Source organism: Haliotis cracherodii, unplaced genomic scaffold, assembly GCF_022045235.1.
Source record: "Haliotis cracherodii isolate W230 unplaced genomic scaffold, xgHalCrac1.p SCAF_17, whole genome shotgun sequence".
NCBI classification, from domain to species: domain Eukaryota; kingdom Metazoa; phylum Mollusca; class Gastropoda; order Lepetellida; family Haliotidae; genus Haliotis; species Haliotis cracherodii.
In genome coordinates, this window is record NW_027266272.1 from 15597767 (window position 1) to 15612909 (window position 15143).

General features: G+C 39.3%; 1 protein-coding gene across 8 annotated transcripts in view; it reads right to left on the bottom strand.

Moving 5' to 3' along the window:
• The window catches only part of LOC139464912 (histone deacetylase 4-like), a 155497-nt gene that overhangs the window by 122003 nt on the left and 18351 nt on the right, over positions 1-15143 (bottom strand). For all 8 annotated transcript variants that reach the window (XM_071246508.1, XM_071246512.1, XM_071246509.1 and 5 more), the window contains exons 2-3: positions 11472-11628; positions 4852-4905 (exon numbers count right to left, since the gene is read on the bottom strand). In XM_071246508.1, the coding sequence (XP_071102609.1) occupies positions 4852-4905; positions 11472-11493 (76 nt within the window). In that variant the 5' untranslated portion in view covers positions 11494-11628. The remainder of the gene's footprint in view (positions 1-4851; positions 4906-11471; positions 11629-15143) is intronic.

Here is a 15143-nt window from a genome sequence, read left to right on the forward strand (position 1 = left end):
CTGATTTGCTAATCGAATACGCAGGGTTACTTCACAATATTTTGATGATACGCACAAGTTTTATTTTTGTAGCGTATCTGTAATGTTCATTGCGTAATTGATATGCTTGGATTTGATTTTACTGCGTATTTCTGCATTTCTGATGTGTATTTCACGCAGATACGCAGCTTATCTGGAGCTCTGGAATAATAAATATTTTCAGGAAACCCACGAGCATGGGTATGGTGCTGACAAACCTAGAAACATAATCGGGGCGAACCAGGATTCGAACCCACAATTATAGGTTTCTGGCGTGCCAAGGGACGCAACTCTGCACAGCGAATCGCTGCATGTTAGGCGACTGGGCCACCCGTGACACCCACAGATTTGAGCATATCACAACAAGTCATCTTAGTGTGGGAGGAAAGCCCGAAGTGACACAAATCTCAGACATTTACCACTTTGGTGTAATCCGCGACTGAGTGAGTGAGTATGGTTTTACACCGCTTTTAGCAATATTCCAGCAATATCACGGCGGGGGACACCAGAAATGGGCTTCACACATTGTACCCATGTCGGGAATCGAACCCGGGTCTTCGGCGGGACGAGCGAACGCTTTAACCACTAGGCTACCTGACTGCCCCTGTAATCCGCGAGCATATGCATGGTGCTGAGGCAGGCAGCTAAGAACACAATCAAGGTAAATTGGGAATCGAACCCACAACTAAAGGTTTCTGGTGACCCCAAGGGATGCAACTTGCTCAGCAAATTGCTGTCCCTTACACGGCTGAGCCCCAACCCCCACCGTGTCCCCCATTTGTACATAAACAAATGCCTACTATAACCAAATCTTGAACACTGTAACACGGTATAATTGTGATTTGTTTTTTGTTTAACGCCACACTCAGAAATATCCCAGCTATATGACGGCGGGCTGTAAATAATCGAGTCTGGACAAAGCAATCCAGTGATTGACATCAAGAGCATCGATCCACGCAATTGGGATCAATGACATGCAACAACCAAGTCAGCAAGCCTGACCACCCAATCCCAATAGTCGGCTCTTACGACAAGCAGAGTCGCCTATGACGTGAAATATCCCTGTCTCATGGACAGTGCCTCTTGACACACAACTGGATTCCTGTTGATGTAAAACAGATGTGAAGTGGGACTAATTACCACCACATCTTCAAACACACATACAAAAAATGACTGCACATATTGACCAAGCGAAGTTCTTAACAGTATTAACTTGTTAAGGCAACACCAGTTGACTCAAAACATGTCCTGTTGGGGTTTTTAAATGCAGCAAAATAATGTGCCATACATACTACCAAGATAATCGTCATAATAAAAACAACATATTCATCCATAAAAATGGAAAATAAATGTAAAAACAAATCAGCCAAAACATAACTTCATAATTCCAGCCTTGTTCGGCAAAGGGTGAAAACTGGATTTTTATGGTCAGTTAACTCCCTTGCCTCAGGAAGATGATTCAAGGTTTGAAAACCCAGGGCCCTCTTCCATAAAGTGATCTTAGTGCTACGACTATAATAATTCTATGTTAAAGTATGAGAGTCACCATCACCTTAGTGCTAAGAATGCTTTGGGAAATGGCCCAGAATTGCAGCAAAGCGCATATGGCAGGAAAATTGATAAAGAGCATGATTTTGTCAAAAAAAATGGATTCCAAAATAGTTATTTTCTTAAGTTCAGACTTGATCAGAATGATCAGTAACACACAAGTTATCTTTGCAAAGTTATGATGTTACGCAAAATCATAATAGCATGAGGAATTAGGAAATGCATTATTCAAATCTGGGAAGTAGAGTGACATTTGCTTACTAAATATCAGTCTCTGTGAATGCTCACATGAATCAGTGATATTGTGATTTTAAACATGTCTATCAACTCACAGGAATATTTGTAAACACCACGTTTCTCACCTGGAAGTAGTCATTTATATAAGCTCAGGCATCATCTACGTAAACCGGGCTTCATATTTATATGTTCAAGCAAGCTGATGATAGACTAAATGCTTCACTTACATCATGTAACATAAATATTTCATGAGGAAAAATATAATGATTACAATCATTGAATAATCAGTCCGCTAGCTATAGCTATTGCTGTGAATATTCAGAAAGATAACTGGTGTTAATAATATTAACACTGATCGCACGAGAAAGTCCATACCAATAACATCCTGAAGGCACGTTGATGATGATGGTGATGATTAAAGTGCACAGTAACTCAGTGGTCGGAAATAGGTGCACATGCACTGATAATGTTCCCTTTCCTATTCCATAAAACTACCAGGGAGTATATACTGGTATATGGTCTTTAAATGTTCTAAACATGTGAAGTGATTAGTGGGTGAGTGAGTTTGATTTTACGCCAGCAATATCACGGCAGGGGACACCAGAAATGGGCTTCACACATTGTACCCATGTCGGGATTCGAACCTTGGTCTTCAGCATGACAAGCGAATGCTTTAACCACTCGGCTACCTGACTACCCATGAAGTGATTAGCTGTATGGAAACCACCAGTGTATAGTCACTCATGAGTGAGTGAGTGAGTTTGGTTTTACGCCGCTTTTAGCAATATTCCAGCAATATCTTGGCGGGGGACACCAGAAATGGGCTTCACACATCGTACCCATGTCGGGATTCGAACCTTGGTCTTCGGCATGACAAGCGAATGCTTTAACCACTAGGCTACCCGACCGCCCCTAGTCACTCATGGATGGAATATCAGCAGCCAAATTCATCATAAATAATCAGTATGTCCAATTCATGATACCTGATGTTCATTCAGGGCTAAGATTTGTGGTCAACAGGCCCTGAACCTGTATACCAAACCCTTTTGAAATGGGATGAGCAAACAAACTCCAGTCTGTCAATCGGAGGATACTTTGTACATGTTAAGGGCCATGACCCAAAGTAGACAGGCCCAGCATCAGGCTACAAAATGACAACATCACCTCAGTGGATTCTTAATCAAGCATTTCCCTGTGAAAATTAATATTTTGCACCAACTGAATGTAAGAAAGTACAGGCTGATATGCCCTGCAACCTGGATACAAAATAATATCAACATTATAGAACATTATAGACAATCCATGTGATGATTCACAATACCTACTTAGGGCCTGTATTTAGGGAAGTCGGGCCCAGACCACTAATCCTACCAGCAAAGTGAGCCAGACAATACAGATAAAAGAAACTCAGACGGGGCTGTAGATAGATGCTGTAATTGAATCTCGCATGCAATAAGTATCACGACTGCTGGTTACAGCAGGATGAAATATTCTGGTGCTGTTGGTAGTGTACTCATTCAGACGATATATCTGAAGCAGGCCCTTGATGAACACATGACACACACACTGACTAACTAAGTGAACACACATCTCTAACCCCTACTCACATTACTGTACACACAGTGTATAACTGTACACACAATATATAACTGTACACATTGATTGACTACTCATATGATAACCCTACAATATATAACATTAACCCTACAATATATAACTATACACACAATGTATAACTGTTCACACATTGTATAACTGTACACATTGTATAATTGTACACATTGTATAACTGTACACACAATGCATAACTGTACACGATGTATAACTGTAAACACACTGTACAACTGTACACATTGTATAACTACAAATTGTACAACTGTACACATTGTATAACTACACATTGTACAAGTGTACACAATGAATAACTACACTTTGCACAATGGTAAACAATGCATAACTTACTTATTGTATAATTGTACACATTGTATAACTACACATTGTACAACTGTACACAATGTATAACTAATGTATAACTGTACATACATCTGATAACCCTACGTTTAATGTATACATTCTATAACTGTACACATTGCATAACTGTACATACATCACATAATCCTACATATAATGTATAACTGTACTAAATGTATAACTGTACACATTGTATAACTGTACATATTATATAACTGTACACACAATGTATAACTGTACATACATCTGATAACCCTATGTTTAATGTATAACTGTATACATTCTATAACTGTACACATTGCATAACTGTACATACATCTCATAATCCTACATATAATGTATAACTGTACTAAATGTATAACTATATACATTGTATAACTGTACATATTATATAACTGTACACACAATGTATAACTGTACATACATCTGATAAACCTACACATAATGTATAACTGTACTAAATGTATAACTGTACTAAATTTATAACTGTACACATTATATAACTTTACACACATTGTATAACTACATACATCTGATAACCCTACATATAACGTATAACGTATAACTGTATACATTGTATAACTGTACACACACTGAATAACTGTACAAGCATCTGATAACCCTATATAACTACACACACAGATGTCATCAACAATTCTGAAGTCGACCACATGGCCCCAGTGCTTGAAGGCACCTTTGTACCGACCCAAAACTTTTCGTACTATGTATACTAACTTTCTACAGTTGTAGCATGACGACCACAAGAAAGTAAGAATCACTACAGTAGTCTGACTATATTGAATCAGGGAATATTTTCGCGTTATTGGGGTCCATAATTACATAATATATTTATTTATATTTACACAGTAGAGTTTGAACCCCATACACCTCACCTTCCTTTTTGCATCCTCCCTCCATCACTTTGAAGAAATGAGAACTGGTTCAGAATAATAGCCCTGAAATGCTTCTACTCAATGATTATACCATCCATGGATATTTCCTTGACCTCGGCACAACTTAGTAGTCTGGGGCTAGCGGACCAGCATGCTACAGTACACTGACAAGAACAACACTTACCTATGGGTTCCTGGAAGCCCGAGTCCACACTCCCCTTGTAGTGCCGGTCTCCAACTACAACACAACAACCCAGTGAGTCAGTCAGTCAGGTCTTAGGCTTCTTAGTGAGTGAGTGAGTGAGTGAGTGAGTGAGTGAGTGAGTGAGTCAGTGAGTGAGTCAGTGAGTGAGTCAGTCAGTCAGTCAGTCAGTCAGTCAGGTTTTAGGCTTGTGAATGAGTGAGTCAGTCAGTCAGTCAGTCAGTCAGGTTTTAGGCATGTGAGTTGAGTGAGTGAGTGAGTCAGGTTTTAGGCTTGTGAGTGAGTGAGTGAGTGAGTGAGTGAGTGAGTGAGTGAGTGAGTTGGGTTTAACGCCGCTTTTAACAATATTCCAGTCATATCACGGCGTGTCAGCTTAATGTGGGAGGAAAGCTCGAAGTGATGCAGGTCTCAGACGTTTACCACTTCGGGACACCCGTGCCACCCGTGCTTTTGAACACATAGTGAGGGCGGGCGGTATCTTTTCCTTTCTTTCTCTTTAGTTGTTCAAACAAGAATGTAACTAAACAGCTGTGTACAATCAACCTGGAAAGGGATCCCTACACATATGTATTCCTTGATGTGTAAAATACTGAAATACAGTATTTGACCACCTTTGGATTTGGTATATTTAAGGATCTGGGTTGTTTTTTAAATATGGAAATAAAAACAAAACATGCTGTGAACTTTTTGAGGATGTGGGCGGAGCCTGAGAACCAAGACCTTTTGTTTTTTAACCTAATCTATATATTTTTATCTAGAGGCAGTGAAATATGGGTAATCCAATACAAAGTGATATTCATCTTTAGTTATTTCCAGCATACAGCGTCGATTACAACGAGCAATACCATATTGTCTTCGGGCATTTATCAATAATTGCAGTTCCGAAGATCTTAATATATATAAATGTGGTCTGTATTCACAAACTGTGAATGTACACAAATTATACCTAACTGCAAGAAGTGATTAATATTCCTGATACAGACACAGGTTACTTGATTCCCAACTTTTGAAGACCAGTCGTGTTGATTAAAATCTTTTTCCTTGAACAAAGTTATCTAAAATACAATATTAACCCAGCTTTGGACAGTATATCAGTTATACCACAACTTGTAGTGAGTGAGTGAGTATGGTTTAACGCCGCTTTTAGCAATATCCCAGCAATATCACGGCGGGGGACACAAGAAATGGGCTTCACACATTGTACCCACGTCGGGAATCGAACCCGGGTCTTCGGCGTGACGAGCGAACGCTTTAACCACTAGGCTACCCGACTGCGCCACCACAACTTGTAAGTCACATCCTATATACCTCCAGGGTTTGCCATGCGGTAAACCTGCACTAAACCCTGGATCCATTCATGTGGTTCTTGCAATCTTAACTTACCCACCCTTTGGCGAACAATTTTTACTTTTTGTTTCACAGGCCCACCACCCCTACTGGAAAGCAGCCGGTCTAAGATATAAACTAAGCATAAAAATATGTTTTTTTTATAATGTCTCCTGCTAGTAATATAGATCCTCGTATACAATAAAAAAAATATTTAAAAAAATAAATAAATAAATAAATAAATAAATAAATAAATAAATAAATAAATAAATAAATAAATAAATAAATAAATAATGGCATAGCTATTTAATCTTATTTTTATTTCGACCAACCTTGTGTGGAAAACCTGCAATAAATCTGTGAAAAATAAAATTTAAAAAGTGTTGCCTAAAAGAGGATTTGTCTTAACACTACTCCTGGAGTAAGCCCTTAGTGATCCAGGTATTAGGGGTATGGTGCAGACAGAATCATGATAGAGTCAAACCTCAGATCTGAACCCAGACCATCAGATCCAGCAACGTTACAGTGTCTATTTGTTTGTTTGTTGTTTAACGCTGCACTCAGCAATATTCCAGCTATATGCAGCGGTCTGTAAATAATCAAGTCTGGACCAGACAAGCCAGTGATTGACATGAGCATCGATCCACACAATTGGGATACGATGACATACATCAACCCATTAGTTGCCGCTTATGACAAGCATAGTCGCCTTGTATGGCAACTATCGCTTTTAGCAATATTCCAGCAATATCATAGACAGGAACACAAGAAACGGGCTTCACACAATGTACCCATGTGGGGAATTGAACCTTGTTTTTGCATGATCAGCAAACACATGTACCACTCAGCTACACCACCACCTGTAACAAGGGTACAGGAGGCTGCACTATCAAGGACTGACTACTAATACAGGGAGTGCAAGGACAGTTCACGGATAGTTCAATATATACGCAACACGAGATGTAAATGACATAAGCATGATAAGTACCCTTGACCTTTAACAATGTGAAACCTTCAGCTGAAATTGGGGGTTTTACTCCTCTTCAAATTATCCACTCAGTAAATAACATCTGACAGAGGAGATTCATCACATTACCAAATAAAACCTAAAAGCTTAATCTTAAAAATATGTGATGGAAAGGTCATAGCATTTCATGAGCTTGAACAATATTGCTGGCTGGAAGGACACACAGACAAACTCGCCATTGCTTTGGCGAGTGCAAAATATTGTCATCGACAAACGAAACTCAAACATCATACATGTTGTTTAATATATGAAGAATTATTCATATTCAAGAGATATTAGATTGGTTCGATGCATAATTGTCACGTCATAGATCCATGACTGGATATGCATATTTGTCTTGTTTAGGTTAAGCATGTAAAGTTTGGAAGTCACGTGCAACATATCATGATAAGAATAAAGACACTCTAGGATCGCTTGACTGATTGTTAGTTTTGTCATTAAGTTGTACACATTGGAAACAGCTCTTCTTAACATCTCTATTACTTTTATGGTTCTCGCTTCTTTTGGCGGTGAGTATAGTGTTACCACATGAAGTGAGTGAGAGAGTATGATTTTACACTGCTTTTAGCAATATTCCAGCAATATCATGGCAGGGAACACCTGAAATGGGCTTCACACATTATGCCCATGTCGGGAATCAAACCCGGGTCTTCGGCGTGACGAGCAAACGCTTTAACCACTAGGCTACCCGATCGCCCCTGTTACCATATGAAACATACATATATAGTGTTATATATGTATCTGTCTGTCTGTCTGTCTGTGTGATATAAAATTCTGTATATCAAAATACTCTGGTCATAATCATGATAATAGATCACCAGTCGAGTGTATTAAATATCATATGAATGGGAAAAACATTGTATTATGCAAGCCTTTAGTGAAATGTTTGGCTAATTATATCAAAACCTTGAACCTTTTCTTTGACAACTTTAAATTTTTTTGTGTTTAGGGGTTGAAGAAGAACCCCATCATCTTTCCCCCAAAAATATCAAATTTACAAATATATTGTGAACCATAAGAATACTGCCTCACTCTGTGTTTCTTTCACATGTTATGGGGAAATGTTTGATTATTTCACTCTCCAAAGTGAGTGAGTTTGTTGGGTTTAATGCTGCTTTGAAGAGTATTCAGTCATATCATGACGTGTCAGCCATATGTGCGAGGAAATCCCTCACTCTCAAAAAGCAATGTACAGACCTTCAAGTGAATGTGAAAAATTGAGGTGTGGCCTCTCTCTTTTCACCACATTACACATCAGACTACACTTGCCTAAACAACATACCACTGTATTGAATATAGTTATATATAATGGCTCAGTGAAGAGAGAATGTAATGTGTGCAGAATGGAAAAAACATCCCGGATCTCATCAATTTCTCGGCGGAGTATATAGCATTATAAACACTACTCAGAACAAGTTAGGTGAGGTGAAATGGGGCTTAACGTCGCGTCTAACATTATTGCACTTTTATAGTGTGTGTGTATGTGTGTGGCTGCTTGTACTAGGTCTAACTGATGCTGATTGTATAGCGCTAGCCCGCTGAGACACCATGCTGCAGTTTTAACATGAATACCCCACTCATACACAGTACACTGACTCCATACCCCTAATGCCAAGTGTCAGGCAGGGTAACAACAAGTAGCATCATTTAACGTCTTTTGGTATGCTGCGACAGGGGATCAAACCCCTGACAGTACGCTCTATAGCAGACACTCTACCACTAGACCACGGAAGTGGTCTCAAAACACAATAAACAAGTTAAAAAACACCTGCAATTAGAATGTGGCGTGTTGCAATACCCACCAGCCATGATATATTAATTATAATCATATGAAAAAAATGGATGTTCCTTAACTTCTTTTGAGTCACATAACATTACTAATTTTGTATGCTTTATGTTCAGAAAGAGTTTTGTACTTTTCCCTTATGTAATATCAATAAAGATTGTCAACTAAAAAACAATAAGATCACATTAACTCTAGTCTGATTATGTTTTGAATCAGCAGTAAATGTATTTTTTAACTACATACATGACAAAAAAAGCAGGAAGCACATAACAAAAACTGTGTCAGTAGATGTCACAGAAAATGTGGAGCAGAAGAGCATGCTGGGATATCAGGGCTCGTACAAGTGAACGGCAGACAACCGTTTCATTTAATCATCAAATGTATCCACAGATCTCCTGATGCGGAGTATTTCAGAATCCTGCCACGCTAGCATCCCATAATCACTAGCACATAAAACATCCCGTTTCTATGGTTACAATCAATTTGCACCTATGAAATTATTCTTTGAAGTACTAATTAGAGCAATATTATTATACTGAACACAGTTCTCATTTGGTCTGGTTCAAGTTAAAGCTTGTACATTTGTACCTTCAACCAAGAATTCCGTCCTGGTAGAAACAAGGCTTGTTGCCAAATCAACGTTTCTGACTAGAAAAGAGGGCAAATATGTCAGAAATCTTACCTAGGGAATGGTATTACAAGAATAGCTAATGGCTGCCACTTGATGAATGAGCTTCTTCTAAACATTGTAATGTTATCCACAGCTCAAAACCAGGAAATGAAATTAAGCCTATCACATTATATCAAAACAGGAAGTGCCATATCATAAGAAACATAACATAGTTGTGCCATCTGCCAATGTATTAACCAGCTCAAATCAACTGCTACCTATTTGATATATACCCCTTGCTCCAAACTGCACAATAGGTTCTATTTTTCTGTTGTTTTCACTGCATTCAGTATTATTCCAACTATATGACGCTGCCTGTACATAAAAGAGTCTGGATCAGACAATCCAGTGATTGATATTTTGAGCAAATATACACATGGTCACGATATAATAACACGGTCACCCAAGTCACCGAGCCTGACCACCTGATCTATTTGGTCGCATTTTACGACATCTCATTTCTTACCCGGAATCGCTACGGTAACTGAATTCAACTGCTTTTGATTCAAGAAAAGAAGGAAGGAGGTGCCTAGAACGATGGGAAGTCACATTTTTCTATATTCTGGAAATATTTCCTTCACTTATTATTTCATTCCGTTTAGAAATTTATTTGATTTCTTAATTATTTTTTCTATTATCGTGGATAAATTGTCATTAATTTTTAATTGACATGTTTGTACTTCTGTATCCAGTTACATCAGTTTAAAAATATATTAATAATATATTTATTATATCTATTTAATATTTTCGTGGGTAAAAATGGATTTTTTCAACGACATGTTTATATTTCTGTATCCCATTACATTAGTTTAGAAATTTATTAGACAAGAAAGATGATGCCATAATGCATAACAATAGAGCCATAAGTGTCTGCAGCTAACTATATTTGTTTTATATTTTGTTTCATTACTCAACATTTAGATAATCTAAAATATAGAAATAAAGCTCTATGATATACAGAAGAAACACAAAATTGTTCAGGTCATGGGATATTTTGTCAGGTCATAATTTCGAATCATGAACAAACAAAAACATAACTTTGCAGCAAACTTTCTACATTTCAGTCGAACAATAGACACATGAATGACAGGTTAATTCCTAGGTCGCTGTAATGACAACCTGGGTACTACAAGCACTTGCTAATGAAACAATTTCTGTAATAGTCCATTTACATTTCAGATTTGTGGTAATTATCGTCTTAAAATGCTAATTGTTTATGATGTATGTCTATAAAAAAGATGACACTTGCTAAAACATTATAAAGTCACAAATTGCTTGCATGACACAGTTTACCCAATGACATCATAATTTCTGTAATAGTCCATTTACATTTCAGATTTGTGGTTATTATGGTCTTAAAATGCTAATTGTTATGATGTATGTCTATAAAAAAGATGACACTTGCTAAAACATTATAAAGTCACAAATTTCTTGCATGACACAGTTTACCCAATGACATCAAGATATCATTGACTTTCACCATCCACCACCCAACTAAAGCCAGTGAGCTAACATATCATTAATCCATCAAGCCTACGGAATTCGTTGAGACACTGCCAAGAAAAATGTTTTAGGGCACTTTTACCTCAAAATGTAACCATGTTTCCAATCGATCGGATTTTCATCAGCGACCTATCACCCTGCCCACTAGCCCATCTTGGTCAGGGAGAAAAATGTGGCCCCGAGCCGTAATCACGAATTCAGAAATAGCGACTGGCACCTAAACATAGCAACCCCACGACGGAAATAGCTCTCCCTGCCACAGCATTTAACACCATCAACCTCTCACTCACATTGGTAGTTGTTGGACGTCATTTTCTCTCAGCAGTGTTGATGTCGTCCTGGCCTCCTCGTTGGCGGCAGTAACAGCACTAATGTAGTGACTCTGGGGGACCTCTTTTCACTTCACCAACATCTTGGTCACGTTGGGCATTGGCACCAGGGGCTGATCTGCAAATAGATTCCAGTACTGACTTGAGAACCTGTCTAGAGGAGGCCTATATTATAGATTATCTGGTCCCAGCTACCGGCTACTGCTCCGATTAGTTCTGGCATCCGTGGAGGAGGAACCTGGACCAGAAACGAAAATATGTTTTCCCTTCCTATGGTAGGAGGTAGTCTCAGACAGAGCCAGCTCAGTAAGAGGGGGAGCATAAAAAACAATGCAGGCCTTTTACAGTGAACTGAAATGACCGAAAACTATGAGATAAGATTATACTTTATAATCCCAAGGAAAAATGAAATAAAAACATAAAATTTGAAAAAGGAAATATATGCGAAAAGACTGAAATGTTATTGAAGTTGAAGTAATGTTGAGGACGGACAAAACTCATGGCTATTCTGTGATGATATTCTTATGTGTGGGTTCACCTACCCCCACCCCCATCCTAACACCACCCACCCACTCACCTACCCACCCCAAGACCTGTATCCTAGTATAAACGCTGACACTCCTACCCTGAAGTAACAAATGGACGAAACTCATGGCTATTCTGTGATGATATTCGTATGTGAGGTTTCACCAACCCCCAACCCCAAACCCCAACCCCAACCTAACTCCACCCACCCACCCCTCCACCCCAAGACCTGTATCACAGTATAAACGCTGACATGCCTACCCTGACAAACAATTTGATATAATGCCACAACACCAATAAACCTTCATTCTATCATAACATTAAAGTATGCTTGATTCTGAGTGGTAAAACCAGGATTAAAATCAGGTATCAAATTCCATTTGATACCTTTACATTCACAAACTAAATCACACCAAAAATGCATTTGAATACATCAATCTATCGATGTCCTACATATGACAATGGCCAAATTAAATTCCAAATTAAGATGAGGGGTATTAAATCGACAGTGAGACAACCTCAGATTTCAAACCACAGCCGGTTTATTTCCTAATTCTCCAGTGCATATTTCCATTCCATAATGATATATACCCATGACCCATTCGTGACTATGGAAGTGATTTCAAGGCAGTGGGGTAGGCCAGTTATTAAAAGCATTGACTCATAACCAAAGACCAGGGTACGATTCCCCATTTGGGTACAATGTGTGAAGCTCATTCGTGGTGTCCCCTGTGTCTATATTCCTGGAATAATGCTAAGAGAACCGTAAAACAATACTCACTCAGAAGTGATGTCACCATCTCAATCTCTGAGAAGGTAGACACAATTTTATCGATAATAACTTCCATCTCTCTGATCACAAATTTAGCGTAACCATGGTAACAACTGAGCAACCAACACCCAACCAAAATGTCTCCTCTGTACATGGAATACATCTACATTATAAATGTCCTCAACATCTGTAATCAAATCAGAAGTTTAATGAACTTTTATTTTTTGAAAAGATGTTTTCATGAATATTAAAAAATGGAAGAGAAGTCAAGACATGTCTAGTGACGCAGTTGCTTGTTCCAATCAGTTGGATTGGATGACTATTTATAGCACTGAATCATTTGAATCCGGTGATTAATATCATGAGCATCGATCCACGCAATTAAGATACAATGACATGCATCAACCAAGTCAGCGAGTCTGACCACCCGATCCTGTTAGTCCCCTGTTACGACAAGCAAAATCGCCTTTTCCAACAAGCATGGGTTGATGAAGACCAATACACCCCGGATCTTCAAGGGTCTTACAAGGACTAGTTTCTAACGCTGCACTGGATAATACAGAATGGATACCAAAGTATGAGTGTTCAAATGAACAAACTAAGGGGGGTCTCAGCATCCTGGATGTGTTTGATACGTATCTTCAGCTCAAGACCCTATAAATCTTAAATTATTAATGTGAAGATTACCCTGACTACAACAGTGGTCCAAGACCTTCCTTCTCAAGTTGGAACACTGACAGTAATTAGTGAGACGTATCAGGACACCTGTGAAGTGAATCTTCAAATCAATCAATTATATCACCAAGCAAATATCAATATTTTAAAATGAATCAATAAATGGCTGGACTACTTTTGCAGATCGCCTTCTGACGATGCTGGTGTGGATGAAATGTTCAGAAATGTAGACTGGGCTAAGGGCAGCCTAAGCAGTGAATAAGCGAGTGTTTGTTTGTTTGTTTGTTTGTTTGTTTGTTTGTTTGTTTGATGCACTCAGCAGTATTCCAGCTATATGACGGCGGTCTGTAAATAGTCGAGTCTGGACCAGACATTCCAGTGATTGATATCATGAGCATCAATCTACGCAATTGGGATCGATGACATGCACAACCCGGTCAGCGAGCCTGACCGCCCGATCCCGATAGTCGGCTCTTACGATCCATTTAAATTGAAAAGGGGCCCCATTGAGATGGAAGATTCAGACTTGAATTAGATGGAATATTGCTGAGTGCGGCATTTAACAACAAACAAACAAACATAATCTCTCTCTTTTATGCAATTGTTGTTGCTGTTAATCCTCCACCTCATCATTCAATCTTGCTTCAAAACGGTAAAGGGATCTACACTGAAACATCGCCTTTCAGTAATTAAAGAAGTTGTTATCCATAAATTGTGTCAAATTTGTCACTGAAGTCCTACTGATGGATATATGGCACCATGTAAATTATTATTATTATCATTATTATTATCATTATCGTAAGTCCTGTTCAAATATTCACATCTGAGGGGGATAATAGGCGCAGCCGAGTTGTGCTATATGATCCATCAATCGAAGGTTGCCACAAACATCTGCTACCCTCATAACCCACATATCGAGACCACCCTCTGTTCACTTACTTCACAACACATGGGTGCTCCATAATCAGCACAAAACTTTTATCAGGAAATCTTCTTCATACAAACAAGGTCCGTTAAACAATGAAGCAGGAGTCTTGTAACAGGTTGGTAGAGGCTGATGTAGCAGGGGTGTGTGTAGCAGGGAGGTGCATGTGTGTAGCAGGGAGGTGTGTGTATGTGTAGCAGAGGTGTGTGTGTGTGTGGGTGTGTGTGTGTGTGTGTGTGTGTGTGTGTGTGTGTGTGTGTGTGTGTAGGGAGGGAGGTGTGTGTGTGTAGGGAGGGAGGTGTGTGTGTGTAGCAGGGAGGTGTGTGCATGTGTAGCAGGGAGGTGTGTGCATGTGTAGCAGGGAGGTGTGTGCATGTGTAGCAGGGAGGTGTGTGTGTGTGTAGCAGGGAGGTGTGTGTGTGTGTAGCAGGGAGGTGTGTGTGTGTGTGTGTGTGTAGCAGGGAGGTGTGTGTGTGTGTGTGTGTGTGCATGTGTAGCAGGGAGGTGTGTGTGTGTGTGTGTGTGTGTGTGTGTGTGTGTGTGTGTGTGTGTGTGTGTGTGTGTGTGTGTGTCAGGGAGGTGTGTGTGTGTAGCAGAGGTGTGTGTGTGTAGCAGGGAGGTGTGTGTGTGCAGCAGGGAGGTGTGTGTGTAGCAGGGAGGTGTGTGTGTGTAGCAGGGAGGTGTGTGTGTGTGTGTGTGTGTGTGTTGCAGGGCGGTGAGTGTGTGTAGCAGGGAG